Genomic DNA, 23065 nt, shown 5'->3' on the forward strand with positions numbered 1-23065 from the left:
GTACAAATGGATTATTATCATTATTATTAGATTACTATTGATGAATCAGCATGTAAGCATTATTTGTTGCTGGTTGAGATGGTGCTAATTTTATATATTTTGTTTATACTTTATAGCTCAATAGTTTGAGCAGTTACAACATAATTTTTTGAAGTGCATTATATGTTTGGTATGTAAAATCTTAATCTGCAAACAACTGTCAGATAAATAGTGCAGTAAAAAGTTCAATAATTTTCTCTGAAATGTAGTGGTGTGTGATACATGTATAAAGTAGTGACATCAACTGGAAATACTCAAGTTAAGTACAAGTCCATTAAAATTTGATGGGTAAATTTACCCACTTTCCAGCACTGCTACAAGGCTTAAGGGGCTGAATTCTTTTTTTTTTTTTTTTTTTTTAACTTTTAACATCTTAAATGAACATTAAATAGCCTAGCTAAGACATGAGTCCTGGAGGAACATCAACATTGCTTTGTTAAGTGCCAGGTTAATTCTTCTCAGGCCTGTTTCATGAGGCAAGTTTACTGAGTTATCCGGATCACATAACTGAGAGTAAAACCTTCAGCACTGGGTTTGCCTCTGCAGCCCACAGTTGTCAAGGTTCAGAGTTACACAGAAAAGTCATATCTTTACCACGTCTTAATACACAAAAATACAATAAACAAAACAAGACAAGACCAATTAGGAAACAGAAACAACTTAGAACAGAACATGTGTTTTCATTAACACCCTCCATTAGTGACATCTGGTGGACAACATGCTCCACTGTCATTGTGTCCACTTCATATACAGTGCGGATTTTTAACCCTTGGGCCTTGCTTTAAAATAGTATCAGTGGAGCATATTAGGGACCTAAAAGGTCCCCATCAAAAACTGCTATAAAAATATTATATATCAATATATTTCTCCACTTTCACTGAGTTAATTTATTAAACCCTCAGCCCTGATCATAACTACCAAATATTCATTCATTTTCATAATTTTAACCCTTTAAATGGCAGTTTTTGTGATGATACCCCTAAGTTTTATAAAAGAAATATGGGATATGTCAATGATTAGCAACAAAATTGAAATTTATGCTTTTTTTTGGTGCAATGTCAGATTTTCTTTCAAAAAAAAAAAAAAATTAGGGGCCTAAAAGGTCCCCGTCAAAAACTACCATATATATATTATATATTAATATTTTTTTCCACTCCCACTGAGATATATTTTTAACCAACATCAGTCCTGATCAAAACTACCCAATATTCATTAATTTTCAGAATTTTAACCCTTTAAATGCCAGTTTTTGTGATACCACTAATTTGTATTTAAAAAAACAAAACAAAACAAAAATGTTGATATTTTCTATATACTAAAGGTGAGGGGGATTTAAAAAAAATTATCACAGTCTGATATGTCAATGATTAGCAAATTTATGCATTATTATTCTTTGTGCAGTATAAGATTAAGGTATAGAATCTGACCTGTTACCAGTAAATTAGAGTGTATGTAAAGTGTCCTATTACCCTTCAAAGTTTATAGCATATTACTTTATTTTGCTCTAGAAATATAGCATAAATACCACATCACTTCAAACTACATTTAATTTACAAAATTTAACAAAATTCAACATTTAACATTCAAAAATTTAGAACAGAAATGAATGAGTGAGTGAGTGAGTGAGTGAGTGAGTGAGTGAGTGAGTGGGCCTGTGTCTGTGCATGTGTGTCACAGGTAAGAAATGAATAGCTCAAGAACTGGCTGTATTCATAAGTTCAGCTACGACTGCAGCTACATAAACAAAGTGATGGTTTATGGTGCCTTGTTTGGTTTTTGCCTCGCTGCACCTTTGCAGCGCTGCAGGTTTCCATATGTCTGGAAGGAGTACATGTATGGGTGTGTGTAGGCGACTATGTAATCAGAGGGCTTTGAACTTTCTCTTCAAAAACATATGAATCAGTATTGAAAAGACACATAAATCAGAGCAAATGAAAAAAATGCCATGGGAATCACTTGCCCTCTTATTTCACACACACACACACACACACACACACACACACACACACACACACACACACACACACACAAACACACACACACACACACATAGACAGAGTGACAGATATGCACTTGTTCTGTCACTCTAAGCAAACACACACACACACACACACACACACACACATACACACACACATAGACAGAGTGACAGATATGCACTTGTTCTGTCACTCTAAGCAAACACACACACACACACACACACACACACACACACACACACACACATAGACAGAGTGACAGATATGCACTTGTTCTGTCACTCTAAGCAAACACACACACACACACACACACACACACACACACTCCATATACACACATACACCACACTTCAGTATCCCTACCCACACATACTCATTGTACTCGTAACTCATTGAAGCTGTAATATACTTGGCTGCAGTACTCATAATAGAGGATTAATGCCCCTAGTGGAACCAGGAAAATAGCATGCATTTTGCACAAAGGATTAAAAAAGAGAAAATGGCTCAGTCAGCTGGAAAATAGTAAAAACTAAAATTTTGAAGCCAGGGCTTCAGTTTGAAAGTCTTTTAAAACAGAATGCATGAATTAATGCAGGAGCAACCACGGGATCAAAAAATGTGGTTTTAATGGGTTTCAGTGGGACCTAAAAGGGCCCTAACATGCTGAAAGTTAGTATTATTCTACACAGTGTATCATAGACTTAATATGGGATCTGTGGTTGCATTTTCAAAATTGGATAAAAAGCCAATTTAATCGCCAAAATAATCGAAAAAATAAAACGTTAAACGCACAAGGGTTAAACATAGATATTTGTGAAAGCTATTGTTGTGGAAATAAACTTTCAGAGGCGAAGCCTTCAGAGGAATATTAGGTCTTTATTGAATTAGCAAAGTGGCATAGACCTGAGACCAAATTTAGATAGTGGCTACGTGAGCAGCCACTATTTATTTATGCTTGACAGGTTACTGATTTTTTTGTCCTGCTCTGAATTTACCGGGTGTTCATGACCTGAGAAAGATCAGATTGTAGTCTCGTCTGGCAGTAACAAGTGGTTACATGATATTCAATTCATGCAAAGGCTATGTGAGACTTAAAAGACATGAATAAGGCAATAGGTTAGAAGAATATATTATGATTTTCCACCACACTATCAATCGTATATTATAATTATCATATTTACAGAGACATAAGTGCTACACGTTGTGATGGCAAAATAAAGCGGAACTATTGCAGCTGTTGTCTCTGATGCGTCTCCGGACTGTTTTTGCGGTTGCACGTCTCACGGCGCATTCATTCCGGTGTCTGTTAGCATTTAGCTTGTTGGTAGCATCACCTGCGCTCACTGAAAGGAGCAACCTGGTAGATTTGTGTGATGATTCGCTGAAAATTGGCCCTTTTGTTGCTGCAACCATGGCGCTTTCGATGGAAACGCAGCTCCAGAGCATCTTTGAGGATGTTGTGGTAACTTGCATCTTTATTTACTTGTTTTTAAGCTAACATTAGTTAGCATTTCAGATAACATTAGTTTCAGTAACGTTAGTGTTCTGTCGGTGAACCTGCTGTGGTTTTACAAACGAATAATTAATCAATCAACAATCGAAATTAATCACTTTGTTTCAAAATACAGTTAACGCTACGTTATCCTACTAGCTAACAGCGACTGCTTTGAAATACATATGTACTGTACTTGCACTGTTTCTATTAATAACATAACGTTGCACTGTTATTTAGAAACAACTGACAGCAACGCAGACACTGAAATGTGGCTACTTTTCTGCATTGTGTCTGCAAGTCATTGAAGTTATCTAACTGCTTAATAATATTGTTTTCTTTTTAATGCAAATGCATATTCACAAATACTTAGTTTACCTCACAGTGATGCCATCTTAATTGGAAAAGGTGATTTGAGCTCATCCCTATGACATCTTTGCAAAGTGTAAATGAAGCGTGTATGTACTTACTGTACACCTTTTAACTTCCTCTGAAGTGTCCCCGACTCTTAAATCTCTACCAACTTTTCTGTTTGCCAGTTCTCACATCAGCAGAAGAGGCAACTGAGATGAAAATGCCGTTATTGTTAGAAAAAAGTAGTATGCTGTTTAATAAATAACAGAAGAAAGGTGAGGGGTTTGAGGTTCCCCACATAACATTTCTAAATTGTATTTTTCTCCCCTCTCCTCTCCTCAGAAAACTGAGATAATAGAAGAAGCCTTTGCTGGGTAAGATGACTCCAAACACAGCCCTCCTGCTGTGTTGTTATCATGTTGTTACAAGCAGATTTTGTCAAGTTGAAATAGGCATAATATTAACTTGTGATATGCTGGTACTTCTTTTTCATTTCTTAACACAAAGACCAATTAAATGTTAATCTATAAATACATCATGCCTTTTATTTTCTTTGCATGGCTATAAAACAGAAAAAGGTACTGGCTAAAAAGTAACAGCTATGTTGTGTTTTTAGGATGTTTATGGACACTCCAGAGGATGAGAGGACGAAACTGATCAGTTGTCTTGGAGCCTTCAGACAATACTGGGGAACGCTACCACAGGTCTCTACACACACACACACACACACACACACACAGACACACACTCACACACACACTCACACACACACACACAGTGTTACGAATGATTGGCTAGACTTAATTACCTCCCTGTCTTTCTTCAGGAGTCCCATGAACAGTGTGTGCAGTGGATCGTGCGGTTTATACACAGCCAGCACAGCCCCAAAAGAATCTCCTTCCTCTACGACTGTCTCGCGATGGCTGTGGAGACCAGTCTGTTGCCGCCCAGGTACACACGCACACTCATACACACTTGCTGTACAAAGGCACACAGATATCAAGAGTCACAAAAGATTTATAGAGATTTTTTTTTACCCAAAATAACACAGCCAGCTCTCGCCAAAAGATATTAGATAATAAGAATAGAGGAATGATGCTTATAGTTGATGATTATTCCATCATTTATAGTATTAATGTTCATTTTATGATACATGAAGTATGTAAATGATTCACTCATCATGGCATCTAAGCATCAATCATTAAAATGTATCTGTAATTAAATCTGTGTTGGCTGTGACATAAAATATGTGTTTACTGTACGTACTGGCACTCGTATCTGTTATCTGCCTGTTAATTGTCCTAATTATGCCTGTAATGAATCTGTCTTGTGTGTAGGATGGTGTGTGTCGCCCTGATAAGCTCAGACAATTTGGAGTGGGAGAGGACTCAGTTGTGGGCCTTAACTTTCAAACTGATTCGAAAGATCATCGGAGGGGTGGACTACAAGGTCTCCGATTGCAAACACACTCACACTTACACACAGCTGAGACAGTTCCTCAACAAGCTCGATGAACAAACATTTCCTCTTGAGGTCTACACATTATTGTGTTGTTTTTTTATATGCAACAGATATTGCTGTTTGGAGATGGTAGTTAATAGAACAGTGAATTGACTCTTGCCAAGAAATTACAAAAGATGTTAAAACATTTGGAAGTATTTTAAGTTGTTACAATTTATTTTAAAAATGTATTTTTTTTATGTATTTTTTTCTTAAGACACTCTCTTCATTCTTATTAGGAATCATAAAATATTGTAATATGTATTTTTTTTGTGTGAGAATTCCACCACCAGATATATTTCCATCTAAAGTGTTCTTGTGTGTGTGTTTCAGGGCGTTCGAGACCTGTTGAAAGCTGTACTGGATAAAATTCAGACCATTCCTACCACTATCAGCTCAGCTGTAGTACAGCAGCTGCTGGCTGGCAGAGAGGTGTCTGCCTTTTTCATCTTTCTCACTACACACACACACACATTTGTACTATTTGTCCCTTATCAAATTTAATTTGTTTTCATTTCTATGTTTTTCTCTGATACCTTGTTTCAATAATGTGTGTGTGTGTGTGTGTACTCCAGGTGGTAGAGTATATACTGGACAGAAACGCCTGCCTGCTTCCAGCCTACTTCGCCGTCACAGAAATCAGAAAACTGTATCCAGAGGGACAACTGTCACACTGGGTAAGTGTGTGTTACTTGTGTGTGTGTATGTTTGCAGCTGTGTCGGTGTGTATCTAACACTTTGTTGCATTCCTGTGTCCCTCTCTCATTTTCTAGCTGCTAGGCAGTTTGATATCAGATTTTGTGGACAGCTTCAGACCCACAGCCAGAATCAACTCTATCTGTGGTAAGAGACACATGAACGCACACACTGAAAGCTTACAAAATACCAACCAAAATATATCAAGTTTTTTCTTGTTTTGGCAATCTGATTGTTTCTTTTTTCACTTTAATGAAGTCTGAACATCCCTTGCAGTGTTTAAAATCAACTGGTTTAAAGAGGGAAACGCAGACTTGTGATTTTTAGTAGTTGGCTAAAATACATAATGCAGCTCATGTACCGTATTTCGTGCGTGAATGTGTGTGTGCTTAGGTCGGTGCAGCCTGTTACCGGTCGTGAATAACAGCGGGGCCATCTGTAACTCCTGGAAATTAGACCCCACTACCCTCCGCTTCCCTCTGAGAGGCATGCTGCCATTTGACAAGGTAAACCGACGTACATAAACACTACACACGCTTATGCGCACACACGCGCACGCACATATGCAGTAATTATGTGTCCGTTTTGTGTGTCTAGGACCTGTTTGAGCCACAGACGGGTTTGCTGCGCTACGTGTTAGAACAGCCGTACTCTAGAGAGATGGTCTGCAACATGTTAGGACTCAACAAGCAGGTAAGTCACCTTCTTCTCGTCCCGCTTCTTTGCTTCTTTAACAGGGCCCCCTCCTACCCTCGCTCCTCCTATCCCTTTCATACCCCCTCGTTGTTTAAAATTTTTGCCATCTCTTTTTTTTTTCTTACTTCTTTTCTCCTCTTCTTCACCCTATTCAATTCCTCTTTCTCCTCTTCCTCCTGCTCCCAGTTCTTTCTTCATTTCCTTCAAGTTTTCTTTCCTCGTCTTCTTCCCCTCCCCTCCCCACCTCTTCCTCTTCCTTTGGAAACCCTCTCCTCCCTTTGTTGCCCTGATAACACACCTATATAAGACCATATGTAAAGCAAGCCAATGCTGTGAGCTTGACCCATAATGCACCAGTAGTAGTTTGCCCTGTTGGGTTCACACAGTTTCAACTCAGCCCAGCTCACCGAGTGCAGCCATCTGTTGCTAAAAGAAAGCATTAATCAGCACCGGTCGCGGCTCTGATTTTGATTTTCTTCATAATTCAAATATAAATAAATGTCACAGAATCCAGTTTGCATGTTTTGAATCGGCTGAGTTGATGCTAACTGTGCTGAACGGACAGTGAACAGCCTAGCTCCTTTTAGTCACCACTTTCTGTTTCTGTCTGTCTCTCTTTTTTTTCCCCTCTCTGTTTCTTTCTCCTTCTTTCTTTGTTTCTCTCTCTTTCTTCTCTCTCTCTCTCTCTCTCTTGTCCTCTGGTTGTGTGTTGTGTTTGTCTGTCTCTCTGACATGCGCTCTCTAGACTCTGAACATTGCCCAGGTATGTCCTCTTCCCGGTCTTCCTGACCTACCAACTAACCAGCCCACTGGACGCTTAGCTTTTTAGGCACGCAGATGATGCCATCACTGTCCTAGAAATGGGGGAAACTGGAAGAAAAAAAAAAAAAAAAAAAAAAAAAAAAGGAAAACTTGAAATCGAGTAAAAGGAAATGCCACAGAGCTTGAGATGGTCACAGCAGGGCTTTATAGAGATACACTGAGTAGAGAGACAGATACGTCCAAATAAAGGGGATGAATGGCGGGCTGCAGGCAGGCAGCTGCAGGCGGATCAATGGGCAGACAGGCTGTTTACTGTAGCTGATAGAGTCATTTATCATGGATGATATTTTTCAGATACACTTTTAGCAACATTTGTACTCTGCTCGGTTTCCCAACGTGGGTGTAATCCTCTCCTCTTCTTCTTCAGTTTGCTTCTCATGCTACAATATCTGCAATGAAATATATTAATCAAAGCCAATATTATCCGCCACTGTCTTTCAGTTCAAGGGAATAGCTTGTGTAACTTGTTAAGTTTTCAGGGCCTATTTGAACTATGAAATTTCATAATGTTTTTGCAACATTGGTTTTGCTTGTTTAATCCTATTAGCTATTTTCTTAATTACATAAATTAGCCTCGTTGTATCCCTAACGCCCAGCGTCCATACATTTTTCATCTTATTGTATCTTGCAAGTGTCAGATAAGCTCATTAACACTGAGACATTCCTTCATTAGATTCTCTGGATTGCCGTTTTTGTTATGAGAAAACGTATTTAGTTCCAGCTAAGTAACTGACATGAAGTATCTCTACCTTTGAACCCTGCTGTTGACATTTCAAGTCCTGCCGCACTGCATGTATGGATGTAGTCTGGTCCTGTTGCCTGTTGTTAGCGAGGTCCTCTTGTGTCTGACCTTATGCTGCTGCTTTGTGTTGTGCTGACCTGGGCAAAACTACTCTTTTATTCATAGTAAATAGTGCAGCAGTAGTCTTTACTATCAACCAGCTGCCTTCCAATTCAAGCGACTACTCGATAAGTGTCAAAGAACTTGTCAGGCTGCCATAAACAACAACATTTAAGTACAATGTAATAGCAGGAAATAGTGTTGCAACGATTAGTCGATCGACAGAGAATTAATCAACTATTTTGACAGTTTATTAATCATTTGAGTCTTTTTTTTTTCTTTTTTAACGAAAAAATGTCCCAAGTTGTCAGATCCCACCTTCTCAAATGTGAATGTTTTCTAGTTTTAGTCTTCTGTGATAGTAAGCTAACTATCTTTGGGTTATGGACTGTTGGTCGGGACAAAGAAGACATTTGAGGACGTCACCTTGGGCTTTGAGAAACAGTTATTGACATTTTTCATAATTTTCTTACATTAAATGACTTAACGATTAATTGAGAAAATAATCGACAGATTAATCGATAATGAAAATAATTGTTACTTGAAGCCCTATAGCAGGAAGCTCGTGCACTACTTTGTTGTATAATTGTGAAAAAAGTCTAGATGTAAATCTATCAGAGGGTTTTTATGTAGGCCTAAAATAGGCTTGTCAGGTTTTTTTTTTTAGCTCATATGACATATATCAAAGTTCTTTAAATGACTTTCTCTCACTGTCAGGTCTTCTACTTCCAATCTAAACTAACTTCTGATGCTTTGATGCTGCAGTACATTAGTTACCTTGATTTCTATGCAACTGGTGCTGTCCAGTCAATTAACTGCATTTGCATAGTTTATTATTTGCAACGTTCATGTTTTGCTAACATCACTTTGCATTCGCTTATAAATGTATCTACTCTCCAAAGTGTACCTCTTGTCTCTCCAGGTTAGAGATGGAGTGATATATTAGTTGTTGCTTGAATAGCAGGATATGAATTTAAATGTGCACAGGCAGCCTCAAAAGTAGAAGACATGACAAAGTGTGGTACATAAAGCCAAATGCTTCTCAGGCGTCGGAGTTTTGCCCAGGTCGGCTGTTGAGTGATTCTGATTGGCTGCCTGATTGGATGAGTGACCTTTGACCTGTGTTGCGTGATGTTTTTTTTATTGATAATGCGCAATTAACAAAGGCCAACATGTGTTTGAGGCTTTTTGTTGGTTTGTTTCAGTTTGTTATTCAGTTTTACTTCTTTGATGAAATTTACTGAGCTTTAGCGCTTAATGAACTACGATCTGAGTCCACTGTGACTGAAAATATAAGGGAGATTTGTTTTTTTTTTTAATAAGCTTCTTATGCTGACCGTTAAATGATCCAAATAAATAAGGCATATATTGAAAGCTATCCTCTGAAGGTACTGAATGAATTGAAATGTTGAGATGACATGATTGCTGCTGAAATGTGCTTAATGTCCAGTTTAATTACCACGGCTATTTCCTCAAAAAGTCTAAATTATGCAGTGATTATGGGGGACAAACAGTCATGTTGTTCTGAGCTCCTGGAATAATCGTGTTTATATAATTTAGCTCAGAGAAAATGATGATAAAATCTTGGCAGAATGTAGCTCAAGCCGTGATGGTCTTCCATTTCTTTAGCAAACAGTATGACTCTTTTGGTTTGTAAAGCTTTTAGTTATTTTCAACAGTTGAGATTTGAAATTAAACTCAATGTTAAATTCAAGAAATCAGCTGTCAGTTACAGGTAGATGACATGCTCAGTTGCAGTTGGTTTGGTTGTCAGTAGTCAGGTTTGTTGCTGTGTGAGTTTGGATTATAAACCAGCCACAGATGTGGTTTTACTGTTGTTAACACACCAGTTTGTGAACTCTGTAAGCAACAAGACCATTTCTTTTTAGACAGAAGATGTGCTTGTGCTTTCTCTTTTTCCTCTTTCTTTTTCTCCGTCTTTCTCTCGCTCTCTTTGTGCGAGCATGCGTGCGTGTGTGTGCGTGTGTGTGTATGTGTGAGTGTGTGTGTGTGTGTGTTCGGGTGCAGGGGAAGAGAAGTTGTACTGAAGGCGAGTCAGCCTCACAGCTCCTCTTCTTCCTCCCAATCACACCACCTCCTCCCCCCCTCCCACCTTGGAACCTGTTAGCGTGCATGCCTAATTGTGTTGCTGCTCTGTTTGGTTGGGTTTGGTGTTCAGTGCTATGCCGTGCTGTTCTGCACCATGTTGTACTGCTCTGTGCTGTGCTGTGCTGTTTGATTCCTTGCTGTGCTGTTTGATTCCTTGCTGTGCTGTGTCCGTGCCCCCCCGATCTGTGAAAAGGGCTCAGTTAAGTCCTACCAGTGGTAGCCAATGCAGAGATCCTCGCTCCTTCCGCTCTGTCACTCACTGGTAAAATTAAGTTTCCCACCCTGGGTAATTACAAAATATCTAACATTTTTCTTATTAAACAAATGGAAAGACCAGAATCTTATTGCATGACATTATAACTATGGTGATATGTCTGCAAATAGGTGTCACAAGATACAATTCAACTTTTTAATGAAACTCAAAAAGTGAGGTCTGTAGATAACGCTTCAATCCATGAACATTAAACCATTATATGGCCTAAAGTTAGGATTCACACTTCTAATCAGGCAGAAACTGCAGTAAACCAATCACTGACTGGGGCTTTATGATCCCATTAACCAACCTCCTTTGTCTCCCCCTCTTTTCATTCTCCCTCTCATCCATTTTTCTTCCTTCCTTCCCTTTCTTTTTCATCATAAGCCCCTTTTTACACATGAAACTGACAACCTTATAGGGTTTATATACGCCAGTGAGGTTGTAGAGTTTGTAATTCCTCTGTATTTTGTCCCTGCATGACACGATCATTGCATATAAACTGCTTGCATATGACTTTTTGCTATGCTCAGTTTTATTTCTGCAATCTTTGCGTGGCAACGCAGTTGAAAGCGCAGCGTGACTTGATTGCCCCAGGTAATTTTAACGCATACATTTACAATTTTTACATAACCTCTTCATGATGTCCACTTCACACGTTAATGTTCTTGGATGTCGTAACGACCCACAAAGGCATGAACTCTTTTTCTTTTTAAATCCACCTTAGTTTCTGTAAGAAAGCTGTGACATGTTTCATGCCTCCCCGGGGAAATTTTTATCGCTTTTATTTTCTCTGGCACTGTGGCTAAAAATTTATGATAGTCTTACAAAGTCCTGAATTGGCAAATTATCTAAGCTTTTTGCACTGACACTTGAGATCAAGTTACAAACGTGATAAATTACTGGAACATTAAGGGCTAAGAGATCAATGTGGGAATGGGCCGACAGTCAGTTGCATCCAGTTGACAGAGGCAGGAAGGAGATGTCCTGCAAGCAAAGGGAAAAGGTTTTTTTTTTTTTTTTTTAAAGTTAATTTCAAACAATTGTTGGAGCATCTATTAACAAAACTTTGCATGTGAAGTAATTAAATGATGATCTTATTCTCTCCCACCCTCTGTCTTTCTCTTGTCTCCCCTCCTTTCCCTCTGTCTTTCCCTACTTTTCTTTTCTGTCTCAATCTGTCTCTTTCTGTCCCTGGATACCCCACCCCCCACCCCCCCTTTTTTTTCTATTCCTCTCTCTCCTGCCCACTATTTTCTTTATCCTTTAACACTTCCCTCCTACCCTGCCAGCATAAGCAGCGCTGCCCCGTGTTGGAGGAGCAGCTGGTGGACCTGGTGGTCTACGCCATGGAGCGCTCGGAGACCGAGGAACACTTTGACGCAGACATTGGAGGAACTAGCCAGTTGCTGTGGCAGCACCTCTCCTCCCAGCTCATCTTCTTTGTGTTGTTTCAGTTTGCCAGCTTCCCACACATGGTGCTGTCGTTGCATCAGAAGGTAAGGGGGAAAGTGATAAGAGGTGTAAGGGAGAGCTGATAATCCCACTAATGGATTGGAGTGCAGTGATGCAGATCGAAAACACAAGAAAATATGTATCTACCACGCCACTTGAAGAGATGGTCTTTTGATATCTTTGTCCCTGCTAAAACATAAATTAAATGGATGTATTAAAAAATGAAACAAACCACACGCAAATCAAACAGCTAGACCGATAAATCAGATAATGTTGGTGTATATGTCAGTTGATAAGTAAGTAGAAATTGCCAAACTAGATGTGAGGTAATTTAGAAACGGTGCACCTGTTACTTAGTTTGTTCACCAGAGAGCGGAGACAGGTTGGTTTTTCAACTGTAAATGGTCCTGCTGCAGAGCAATAGTAACATAAAGTAGGAAGCTGGTACTAAAAAGACTGTAACTTTGAAATGTAACCATTTGATTTGACTAAGTCGGACTGCTGAAATCTTAAATTAGCTTTTGCTGAACTTTGGAATACATTTTTACATAGTTTGAGCAAAGACTGTGGATTTTGTCCCCATCATTTACTGTACAGGCTTTAAAGAGGGGATCTTTTTTGGGGGCCAGTATGAACAGGAGAGCAAAAACTCTTTCAGTATATGTATATTCATGAGAGTTTTGTTTTATGACAGACTTGGAAAAAATGTGTACCTACCTTTTTTATTGTGAACTATCAGCAACAGGAAATTTTTTGTTTGCATTAGCATTAACTTAATACAGCTTGGATTCGAAGAGCGTGAAGAGTCAACAGTGAGGCTGATAACAATGAGATAAGACTACTAACTGTAACATTGGATTACAAACATGCATTGTTTCCTGTGAATCCCTCATGTGTAGGTAGGGAATTTGAATTTTTCTCTCTGTCTCTCTCTCTCTATTTCTAGCTTGCAGGTAGAGGTCTTATTAAAGGGAGAGACCACCTGATGTGGGTCTTGCTGCAGTTCATATCAGGAAGCATTCAGAAGAACGCCTTAGCCGACTTCCTGCCTGTCATGAAGCTCTTTGACCTGCTGTACCCAGAAAAAGAGGTACACGACTGCCAAGACGTTATTTTGGTGTATTCAAAATGTTTATTATGGTTATTTTTATCAATGGCAGTGGTATCAACATAGTTTCATTTCATTTCTGTAAATGTTTCCTACATTAGTTGAAATTGTGCTTCTTTCAGCAGTTGCAGTACTAGTAGTATTATTATTGGGCTGTTGGTGGTCAATTAAAGCTCTGAAGGTAACATCATCAGATTTATCTGTGTTTCCTCTTCCACTTCAGTGCATTCCAGTTCCTGACATTAACAAGCCCCAGTCGACTCATTCCTTCGCCATGACGTGCATCTGGATCCACCTGAACCGCAAAGCTCAGAACGACAACTCTAAACTACAAATACCCATACCGCATTCTCTGAAACTACACCACGAGTATGTATCTTTTTAAAACATTGTGTCCTGAAAATGTATTTACTTCAATAAATTCCTCAAATCTCTACACCTCCATAACTGTACCTTCTTCCCTTCCTCTTCTCTCGTAGGTTTCTCCAGCAGTCGTTGCGTAACAAGACCCTGGGCATGTCCGACTATAAGATCGCCCTGCTCTGTAATGCCTACAGCACCAACTCTGAGTGCTTCACGCTGCCGATGGGCGTCCTGGTAGAGACCATCTACGGAAACGGAAATATGAGGATCAACCTGCCCGGCACCAACTGTATGGCATCAGGATCTGTCACCCCGCTACCCATGAACCTGCTGGACTCACTCACTGTACATGCGAAGATGAGGTGGGAGGAACAAATGGAAGATAAAAATCAGATGCTTTTTAATGTTTAGAAGGATATATGATGCATCAGACACATCATTTCTTAAATCAATTGTTCCTGCCTTCTTTTGCCTCTTTCTGTCTGTCCAGTTTGATCCATAGTATCGCCACGCGGGTCATAAAGTTGGCCCATGCTAAATCCAGCATCGCCCTGGCCCCTGCGCTGGTTGAAACATACAGCAGACTGTTGGTCTACATGGAGATCGAGTCCTTGGGCATCAAAGGATTCATCAGTGAGTCACAAAAACATTTTATTTCACTGAAAATATCTGCTGTGTTGAAAAGTAGTCAGATACAAAAGGGACAAAGTGTGTGTGTGTGTGTGTTTTTTCTTTTCTTTTTAATTCCTCATTTCAGAATCAGATCATTATGTTCCTCAGAGGATAATAGTCGTCTCGCACGCAAGAAGCACAGATTAACAAGCAGGGTGAGGAGGAAGAAAGCAGGAAAAAGATTTGATCAACCTCAGTGTGTTGTATACAGTTTCACAGCTTTAATCAGGGTAAAGCAGGCTAACAGACACGCTTATAAGATCAAATAGACTGAATTAAATACAAAGACATATTTAATGAGGCATCAAAGCTTCAGCAACAAAATAGTCAAACAGCAGATGAATTATTTATGAAAAGCTTTACATATAATATTTTCTACCCATTTCAGTGTTTCCCCTAGGGGAAATTGACACTAAAATGAGAATTGCTGGTCCACCTTAAAAGTCAGTCCACCTTCAGTGAGCCTGGTCAAGTTAAGCTAACGCGTTGTTGCTAACTTCGGGGCTAACCCCCTTCGATAGATGAGTATTTTCTTGATGAGCTGCAGCATTTATTAACTGACACACAGCCTGTGCTGTACTTTTACTGCCAGATTGACAACTTACTGCTAAACTTTTCCTCTGCTCCGCTCGCGTCCACATCATGTTTCTGCCGCTCGCCCTCTGCGCGCGCACTGCCTTATTCTTTAACGGAGCAACGCTACTCTTGCAAAAACACATAGATGTCCTTTGAAGAACGAAGAGAGTGAGAATGAATGAATGAATGAATATAGGGGAAACACTGTATTTAGAGTCTTGTTAATTTAAATTGAAGTTAGTTTGCCTTGATGATGACATTTGGTCCTAGAGTACAGTGGACATAGATTAATGTGCATATTTTATACATATTAATTAACTCAGAGGTCATTATTTCAGTGAAATTTAAGGAAGCAGCAAGTTAATCACAGCTACGCCATTAAGTTTTTAAATAATTAACATTCTTAATCTCGAAGCATGAACATTGTTACAAAAAAAAAAGAAATATCTGTCTCTCTAAAAATAATTTGTATTCAGTCATCACTGCTCGTCCTCTGGGTTGAGCAGACTGGCTCTGAACATTTGTGTTTAACATTAATTTGTCTCAGACAGAATTTGTCATAATTTTCCAGCAGACACATGCTGATTAATGTGAACGCTTCTTATCTGTTTAGGCCAGTTGTTGCCCAACGTGTTTAAGTCTCACGCTTGGGGAATCCTTCACACGTTACTGGAGATGTTCAGCTACAGGATGCACCACATCCAGCCGCACTACAGAGTCCAGCTACTGAGTCATCTACACAATCTGGCTGCTGTGCCCCAGACCAACCAGAACCAGCTGCATCTATGGTAATGTAGACACACACTCACATATATCCCGACACACATCAGTTTAAACCAAGATAAGATTAGATTGTTCAAGTAAAAAGGTTGTTGCCTAATGCAACTTATATAAAACAAACAGCTACTCTTTGTTTGTAGTGGACTTCGATTTGAATTAATCATCAGCGCTTTGAAGTGAACTTGAGCTGTGTACAGTAACAACAGGGTGACTCAGGATTTATAATCCTGTTTCATTAATCAGATAAGTTGTTCTTGTACGGCTTTTTGTATCTAGACATTATTTAATACATTATTTAATTGACAAAGTTGTCTTCTTTTGTTAAATAAGAAACATGTTCCAAAAAAGATATGTTTTATATTTCTCTAAGCTATTAATAAAAGTGACTGAAACTCAGTTGTTGTATCTGCACTAGGGCTGCAACGATAATAATTATTTTTATTATCAATTAATCTGCTGATTATTTTCTCAATTAATCGTTTTGTCTATAAAATGTCAGAAAATAGTGAAAAATAATTCCGTGGAGCTCATGGTGATGTCTTTATATGTCTTGTTTTGTCTGAACAGTCAAAATTCCAAAGATATTCAGTTTCCTGTCATGTAAGACACATAAAGGTAGCTAATCCTCAAATCTGAGAAGCTCTAACCAGCAAATATTGATGACTAAATTGTTTATTCGATTATGAAAATAGTTGCCGAAATAGATGGCATTTAGAGGCTGATGTATGCATATAGATGACATCACCATAGTCAAGGACCGACAGAAGAATCTCCTCCACCCCTCTCTGCTTTCAGAATGTAGGAAAACAGGCCGTATTTCTATACAAAAAGCTCAATTTCATCCTCAGTTTATCAATTAAAACTGAAATATGAGCTTTTAAGGTAAGTTTGTCATCTAACCAGATGCCCAAGTACTTATATCTGTGGACTCACATTAATAGACTAATCATTGCAGCTTTAATCCGCTCTAGTATTGAAAAATGTCAAATGAGGTCCAGTCCTAACATGAAATACTAAAAATGATGATAATGTTAATTCATATGGATTGCTCTTGATTATATATTTGAGTTAACTCTCAGCGTAAGTACAGGTGGTTCCCACATTAACATACTTAACAGTGTAATGTGATACAATACAAAAACACCACAAACTACAGACTCTGAAAAGAATCAACTCCTTGCTAACACATTATAAACTTATCTCCATGTCTTTGCTTCTCTTTCTTCAGTGTCGAGAGCACAGCTTTGCGTTTGATCACAGCGTTGGGTAGTTCGGAGGTGCAGCCTCAGTTCACCCGCTTCCTCAACGACCCGAAGACGGTTCTGTCGGCCGAGTCTGAAGAGCTGAACCGAGCCCTGATCCTCACCCTGGCCAGAGCCACACATGTCACTGGTAAATGGTTTTTACCTTAGTTTTCTCATCTCTTAAGGTCCTAGATGCTTCTAAAGGTCTTTTTCTTTCATGCTTCATCCGGTGTCTTCCTGATCTCTCACTTTTCTGTTCCTATATTCTCTTAAATATATTTCTTAAGTTGTTATGGTCACCTGTTTTGTCTCTGTTCGCAGATTTTTTCACAGGGTCCGACTCCATCCACGGGACTTGGTGTAAAGACATTCTCCAGACCATCATGGCCTTCACACCTCATAACTGGGCTTCACACACTCTGTCCTGCTTCCCTGCTCCACTACAGGTGCACAAAGGGTCACTTTTGCATGGAAGAAAATGGGGAAAATGAAAACTTATTTTATTCTCACTCAATCCACATTCTTCCCACCTCTCTACCTCTTTCTCCCAGGCGTTCTTCAAACAGAACAACGTTCCTCAGGAGTCCCGTTTCAACCTGAAGAAGAACGTGGAAGAAGAGTACAGGAAGTGGAAGTCCATGGCCAATGAGAACGACATCATTACCCACTTCTCCATGCAGGGCTCACCCCCTCTCTTCCTCTGTCTGCTGTGGAAGATGCTGCTAGAGACGGACCACATTAACCAGATAGGCTTCAGGTCTGGTGCCACCATTTAAATGATGTCTAACTTAGAACCAGCTGCTAACTGCTGCTAATTGATGAGCTCACGATAAACTGATTTTGCGTCCCTCAGGGTCTTGGAGCGTATCGGGGCTCGCGCACTGGTGGCTCACGTGCGCACATTTGCCGACTTCCTCGTCTATGAGTTCTCGACTTCAGCTGGTGGACAGCAGCTCAACAAGTGCATTGAAATACTCAACGACATGGTCTGGAAATACAACATCGTCACCCTGGACAGACTCATCCTGTGTCTGGTGAGGACAGATATACATACAGAGAAATAGACGGTTATTTAGTGTGTAACTTCTCCTGTAAATATGACAATGTGGCATGTTGCTCCTCTCTCCTACCTCCAGGCGATGCGTAGCCATGAGGGCAACGAGGCACAAGTGTGTTACTTCATAATCCAGCTGCTGCTGCTGAAGCCCAACGACTTCAGGAACCGAGTCAACGATTTTGTCAAGGAGAATGCTCCTGAGCACTGGCTGCAGAGTGACTGGCACAACAAGCACATGAGCTACCACAAGGTACACATTTAACACAAACACACAAGTTTTGTTGTCTTCAGATGTTAAAAAAGTTACACCACAGACAAATTTAAAAGTTATGTTCGATTTTATCTGTGTTTAGATACATATAGCTGCTAAGAGTAGTGTCAAGCTATTTTTTAAGGGACACACCACAGGTTTAGAGATAATAAATCTATGTTCTTATGTTTAAAAATTAAATATTTATTTGTCGTTCCCCTACCAGAAATACCCAGAGAAGTTGTACTTTGAGGGTCTTGCAGACCAAGTCAACCCTCCCATGCAGCTCCAGCATCAGTACCTTCCCATTTACTTCGGCAACGTGTGTCTACGCTTCCTGCCTGTCTTTGACATCGTCATCCACCGCTTCCTGGAGCTCCTTCCTGTCTCCAAGTCGTTGGAAACGCTGCTGGATCATCTGGGAGGGCTGTACAAGTTCCACGGTGAGTAATGTCTGAAAATGTAAGGAATACAGACAAGAATACTGCACATGTTTGTAAAGAGGGGATTAAGGGTTAATCTCCAGGGATGTGAATGCAGTTTATAAGCCATTGTTTTGTATTTACTGTTGTGTTTGTGTGCAGACCGTCCAGTGACCTACCTCTACAACACCCTTCACTACTACGAGCGACACCTGAGAGACAGAACCAACCTGAAGAGAAAACTGGTGCATGCTATCATGTCTTCATTGAAGGTAGGCAGAGCGAGATGAAGGAAGAAAGAAAAAAACAAACACCCATTTTTTAATTATTTTTTTAAAACTGGCACCAGTTCGTAGTTTGAAGTGGATTTATTTTTCTTTATTGAACAGGACAACCGAACCCCAGGTTGGTGCCTTAGTGAAACGTATCTGAAGTTTGGCATGAACCCCAGAGAAGACAACGTTTGGATCCCTGACGACACCTACTACTGCAAGCTGATTGGACGTCTGGTGGACAATATCCTTTATTTATCTTTCTGTCTTTGTAGATGGATCCATCACTGCTCTCTAACTGACTCTCCTGGTGGCAAATAAAGGATAATGGGCCTTTGGGGTACTTAAACAATATACTGCTGATACTACTAGTCTCCCCCAATGCTTCTTAACTTTAAAGGCCGATGCTAATTACTTTAACTTCTGCAGTAAAGTCAGTCCCGGTTCATTTATTGCAGCCGATGTAGCTCTCACAATAGAGAAGGTGGAATCTGTTCTAGTGGCTCATGGACTGACAAACATACAGAATATAAGCATCTAATCACTTCCTTGTGCCGTGACTTTCACCCTCCTTAACCCTCTCTCACCCATGGCGGGAAAGTCACCTGGCCCGTTCCCCAACTGTGACTGGAGGTTCAACGAGTTCCCCAACCCCGCAGCGCATGCCCTGCACGTCACCTGCGTGGAGCTGATGGCTTTGGCCGTGCCGGGAAAAGATGTCGGCAACGCTCTGCTCAATGTGGTGCTAAAGAGGTACGATAGGAAAAACATCTTTTAAAGAGTTTAAAGCTCTTATTTTTTTGAGAAGAATGGCAGTGAAACTATGCTTTTTGTAATGATACAGATTATTTTGAGCACTTTGATTGTGCGCTCTGATGATGTGTGTGGGTTGCAGTCCATTAAAGTATGAATCACTGTTCTCCCTTTACCTTTTAGCCAACCTCTTGTTCCCAGAGAGAATATCACAGCCTGGATGAACGCCATTGGACTTGTCATCACTGCACTGCCTGTAAGAGAAATGCCACACACTCACAAAAGATCATCCCAGTCCTTCATTTTATGATGAATTCACATCTTCTTTGAACATTTGCTCAATATGGCCACCTCCGCTCTCCTCTTCTAGGAACCCTACTGGATCGTTCTCCACGACCGCATCGTGTCTGTGATTGGTTCTCCGGCGCTGACGTCAGAGACGGAGTGGGCCGGCTATCCGTTTGCCTTGCTGGACTTCACAGCCTGCCACCAGAGCTACAGCGAAATGAACTGCAGTTATGTGCTAGCGTTAGCACACGCTGTCTGGCATCACTCATCCATCGGACAGCTGTCTCTGATTCCCAAGTGAGGAAGTCTTTCTCATTCTCTGTCTTCTTACTCTTCTCTCTGTCTTCATGTTTCTCTTTTACTTCTGTTTTTATGTCACTAGTCCACCCACATTTGTTTATGAAACTCTGTGTGTGTGTGTGTGTGTGTGTGTGTGTGTAGATTTCTGTCAGAAACACTGAAGCCCATCGTCCAGACAGAGTTCCAGTTACTCTACGTGTATCACCTGGTCGGGCCGTTCCTGCAGCGCTTCCAGCAGGAGAGGACACGATGCATGTTGGAGGTAAACATACAAGTTTGCGATTTCAATAGTTTTGAAAAACTTTTTGTCATTTTGTCTGTGGTTATTGAATACACATTGTTTTCCTCTTTGTGTGTATTTCAGATCGGCGTGGCCTTCTACGAGATGCTCCAGGCAGTGGACCAACACTGCCAACATCTTAGCTACATGGACCCAATCTGTGACTTCCTCTACCACATCAAATACATGTACACTGGAGATAGTGTGAAGGAGCAGGTGAGCCTTTCTGTGTGTGTGTGTGTGTGTGTTTTAAATAGAAAATTAATCATCAACTTGAAAGCACATAACCAGTTTTATTACTTTGATAGGTTGTCATTAAAGACAACCTGTTTCAAAAGAACAGTAGTCATAAAGGTAAGAGAAGCACACAAAATAAAAAATAAAAAAGAGAGAACTGATTAAAATACTAAAACTGGAGACCTTCATCACCCAAACATCACGTAAGGTTACATCTGTGAACTCGCTGCTCTTCAGGAGACGGTTTTTATTTCCATTTTCCGTATTTAGTTTGAGTCTGTCACCTTCTGTGCTGCAAGACGACTCACCACCGGTGTCCAGACCTGACAGCAGAGTTAATTAGAGGAGATTAAACTAGCTGCACTTTGTGCTCGAGGCCAAGACGAGTGTACTTTTAATGGGAATGTCAGTGATTTTTATGGACAAAGCTGCTATTGGCCTTATAGAACGAGGCTCTAGTTATACATGTTGTTGTTTTTTGAGTGCTGTGATTCACAACAATCGAGTGTGTAACATAAATGAATATGGTACGTGCTGAACTGGTAATTACACTGTACCTTAATTTGATTTAGTGAGTCAGAGAATCAGTTTAAACCCAAACAACCTCAAACAGAATCATTTTGTTGTTTTTTCTAAACTGTTCCAGTACAATCTCTCTCCCTAACTCAACCCTCATATGATTATTGATATATTATTCTTCCCTATCTTGCCAATCCATCCATCCGTCTACATCTGTGTGTTCATTTTCTCTTCCTCTTTTTCTCTCTAGGTGGAGAAAATCATCATGACTTTGCGTCCGGCCATGAAGCTGCGACTGCGCTTCATCACGCACACCAGCAAGATAGAGACTTCATCATCAGCTGCCGCTGCTGCCGCCGCCGCCGCTGCCGCCGCCGCCTCCTCCTCCTCCTCCTCCTCCTCCGCCCCCACAGCCTCCTCCTCCACCCCTCAGCCCTCCTCGTCCTCCTCCTCTTCACTCTCGTCCTCCGCCGCCGCTGCCTCGCCCTCCTCCACGCAGCACACACACACACCTATGTAGGCGGTAAACGCAAACAGACGGAGGTGCAATCATGACAGTGGACGGTTCACACACACACACACACAAAACCAGACGTACTTTCAGAAACATTTTTGTGATTAGTTGTTTTCTTGACTTGGATTTTGCTCGAAATATAAATGTTGATTGTACTTTCACAAACTAGAACCCTGGAGGGCTGATTGTGTTCCCTGAGCATGAGTCTTGTTCATAAGTGCATATAAACATCCTTTTTCCCAGAATCTCAACTCACAAAATAATAAATCCAGGCTGATTTTGTTGTCAGAGAATATTAAAATGAATTACTTCGACCTGGCACAGAGGTACCAATATATGAAGCGTCTTCAGCAAAAAGTCTAGTGAATTATCAGGTCTGGTATCTATCAGACAGCAGCTCTGTCAGCAGTCAGGTGTCTTAAGGAGAATCCCATAATGTAGCTTATTTCTGTTATTGTCATGACATTTTTATTTTTCTGTTTGTAGTCAATTTTTTATATTGTATATTATTATTATTACTTCATTAAAAAAAAGATTTTGGTATCCCGGGTTCAGCTTTTTTATTGATGGTTCCTCCTTACTAAGCACGAGTAAGCAACAGGAAATTACAGAAAATAAGTCCTAGGATCATGTTTCAAGTTTAATGATTTTGTGTGGTTTCACAGTTTATCCCGGCACATTTTTGTCTTCATTGTTTCCAAATGAAGTTTGTCTTTTCTTGGCCTGTAATGTCTTTATTTTTTTTTTTGCCCTGGACTCATGATAACTTTAGCCTGCTGTCGGACTGGGTGTGAACACCACAATGGCTCTGCCCGGCCAGTTAGCTGTCATCTGTCACACTCTGGTGAAACCACTTTTCTTCAGTTGAGTCAGCATGACCCAGACAACCCAGTTTATAATCTACTTTGTCATAAAACAATCTTACATTGTAGCCTGACACCAGTAGGGGGAGTCCAACATTTATGGTTGCCTTCCAGTCAGACGACTCCTCACAGATGTACCTTTTTATTAATGAGTCATAGAGAGAAAGAGACACAGTAGACATCCTGTAAGCCCTATCAGATTGTTTCCCTGTCTCTGCCATGAGGATATCTGAAAAACATCTGAACAGATATCCATTCAATTTGGTAGAAAGCCCAGCTTTGAGCCAAGAACACTTTAGAATTTGGCAGTTGAATCTGAGATTTTTGCCAT

At 40.2% G+C, this 23065-nt stretch overlaps 1 protein-coding gene across 1 annotated transcript; it reads left to right on the top strand.

Annotated features, from left to right (window-relative positions):
- Nucleotides 1-3284: 3284 nt before the first annotated feature.
- On the top strand, nucleotides 3285-22377 carry med23 (mediator complex subunit 23). The gene is made up of 30 exons (XM_042390603.1): nucleotides 3285-3480; nucleotides 4207-4238; nucleotides 4481-4568; nucleotides 4691-4815; nucleotides 5202-5313; nucleotides 5698-5796; nucleotides 5940-6041; nucleotides 6138-6207; nucleotides 6454-6566; nucleotides 6658-6753; nucleotides 12074-12280; nucleotides 13183-13326; nucleotides 13568-13713; nucleotides 13824-14069; nucleotides 14198-14340; nucleotides 15569-15743; nucleotides 16964-17127; nucleotides 17301-17425; nucleotides 17531-17736; nucleotides 17833-18013; nucleotides 18116-18286; nucleotides 18513-18729; nucleotides 18871-18980; nucleotides 19098-19224; nucleotides 19568-19733; nucleotides 19917-19989; nucleotides 20104-20318; nucleotides 20463-20583; nucleotides 20686-20817; nucleotides 21608-22377. The coding sequence occupies exons 1-30, from the start codon at nucleotides 3430-3432 to the stop codon at nucleotides 21875-21877; spliced, it is 4227 nt and encodes a 1408-aa protein (XP_042246537.1). The 5' UTR covers nucleotides 3285-3429; the 3' UTR covers nucleotides 21878-22377.
- The last annotated feature ends 688 nt before the right edge of the window (nucleotides 22378-23065 follow it).

Source organism: Thunnus maccoyii, chromosome 17 (genome assembly GCF_910596095.1).
Source record: "Thunnus maccoyii chromosome 17, fThuMac1.1, whole genome shotgun sequence".
NCBI lineage: Eukaryota > Metazoa > Chordata > Actinopteri > Scombriformes > Scombridae > Thunnus > Thunnus maccoyii.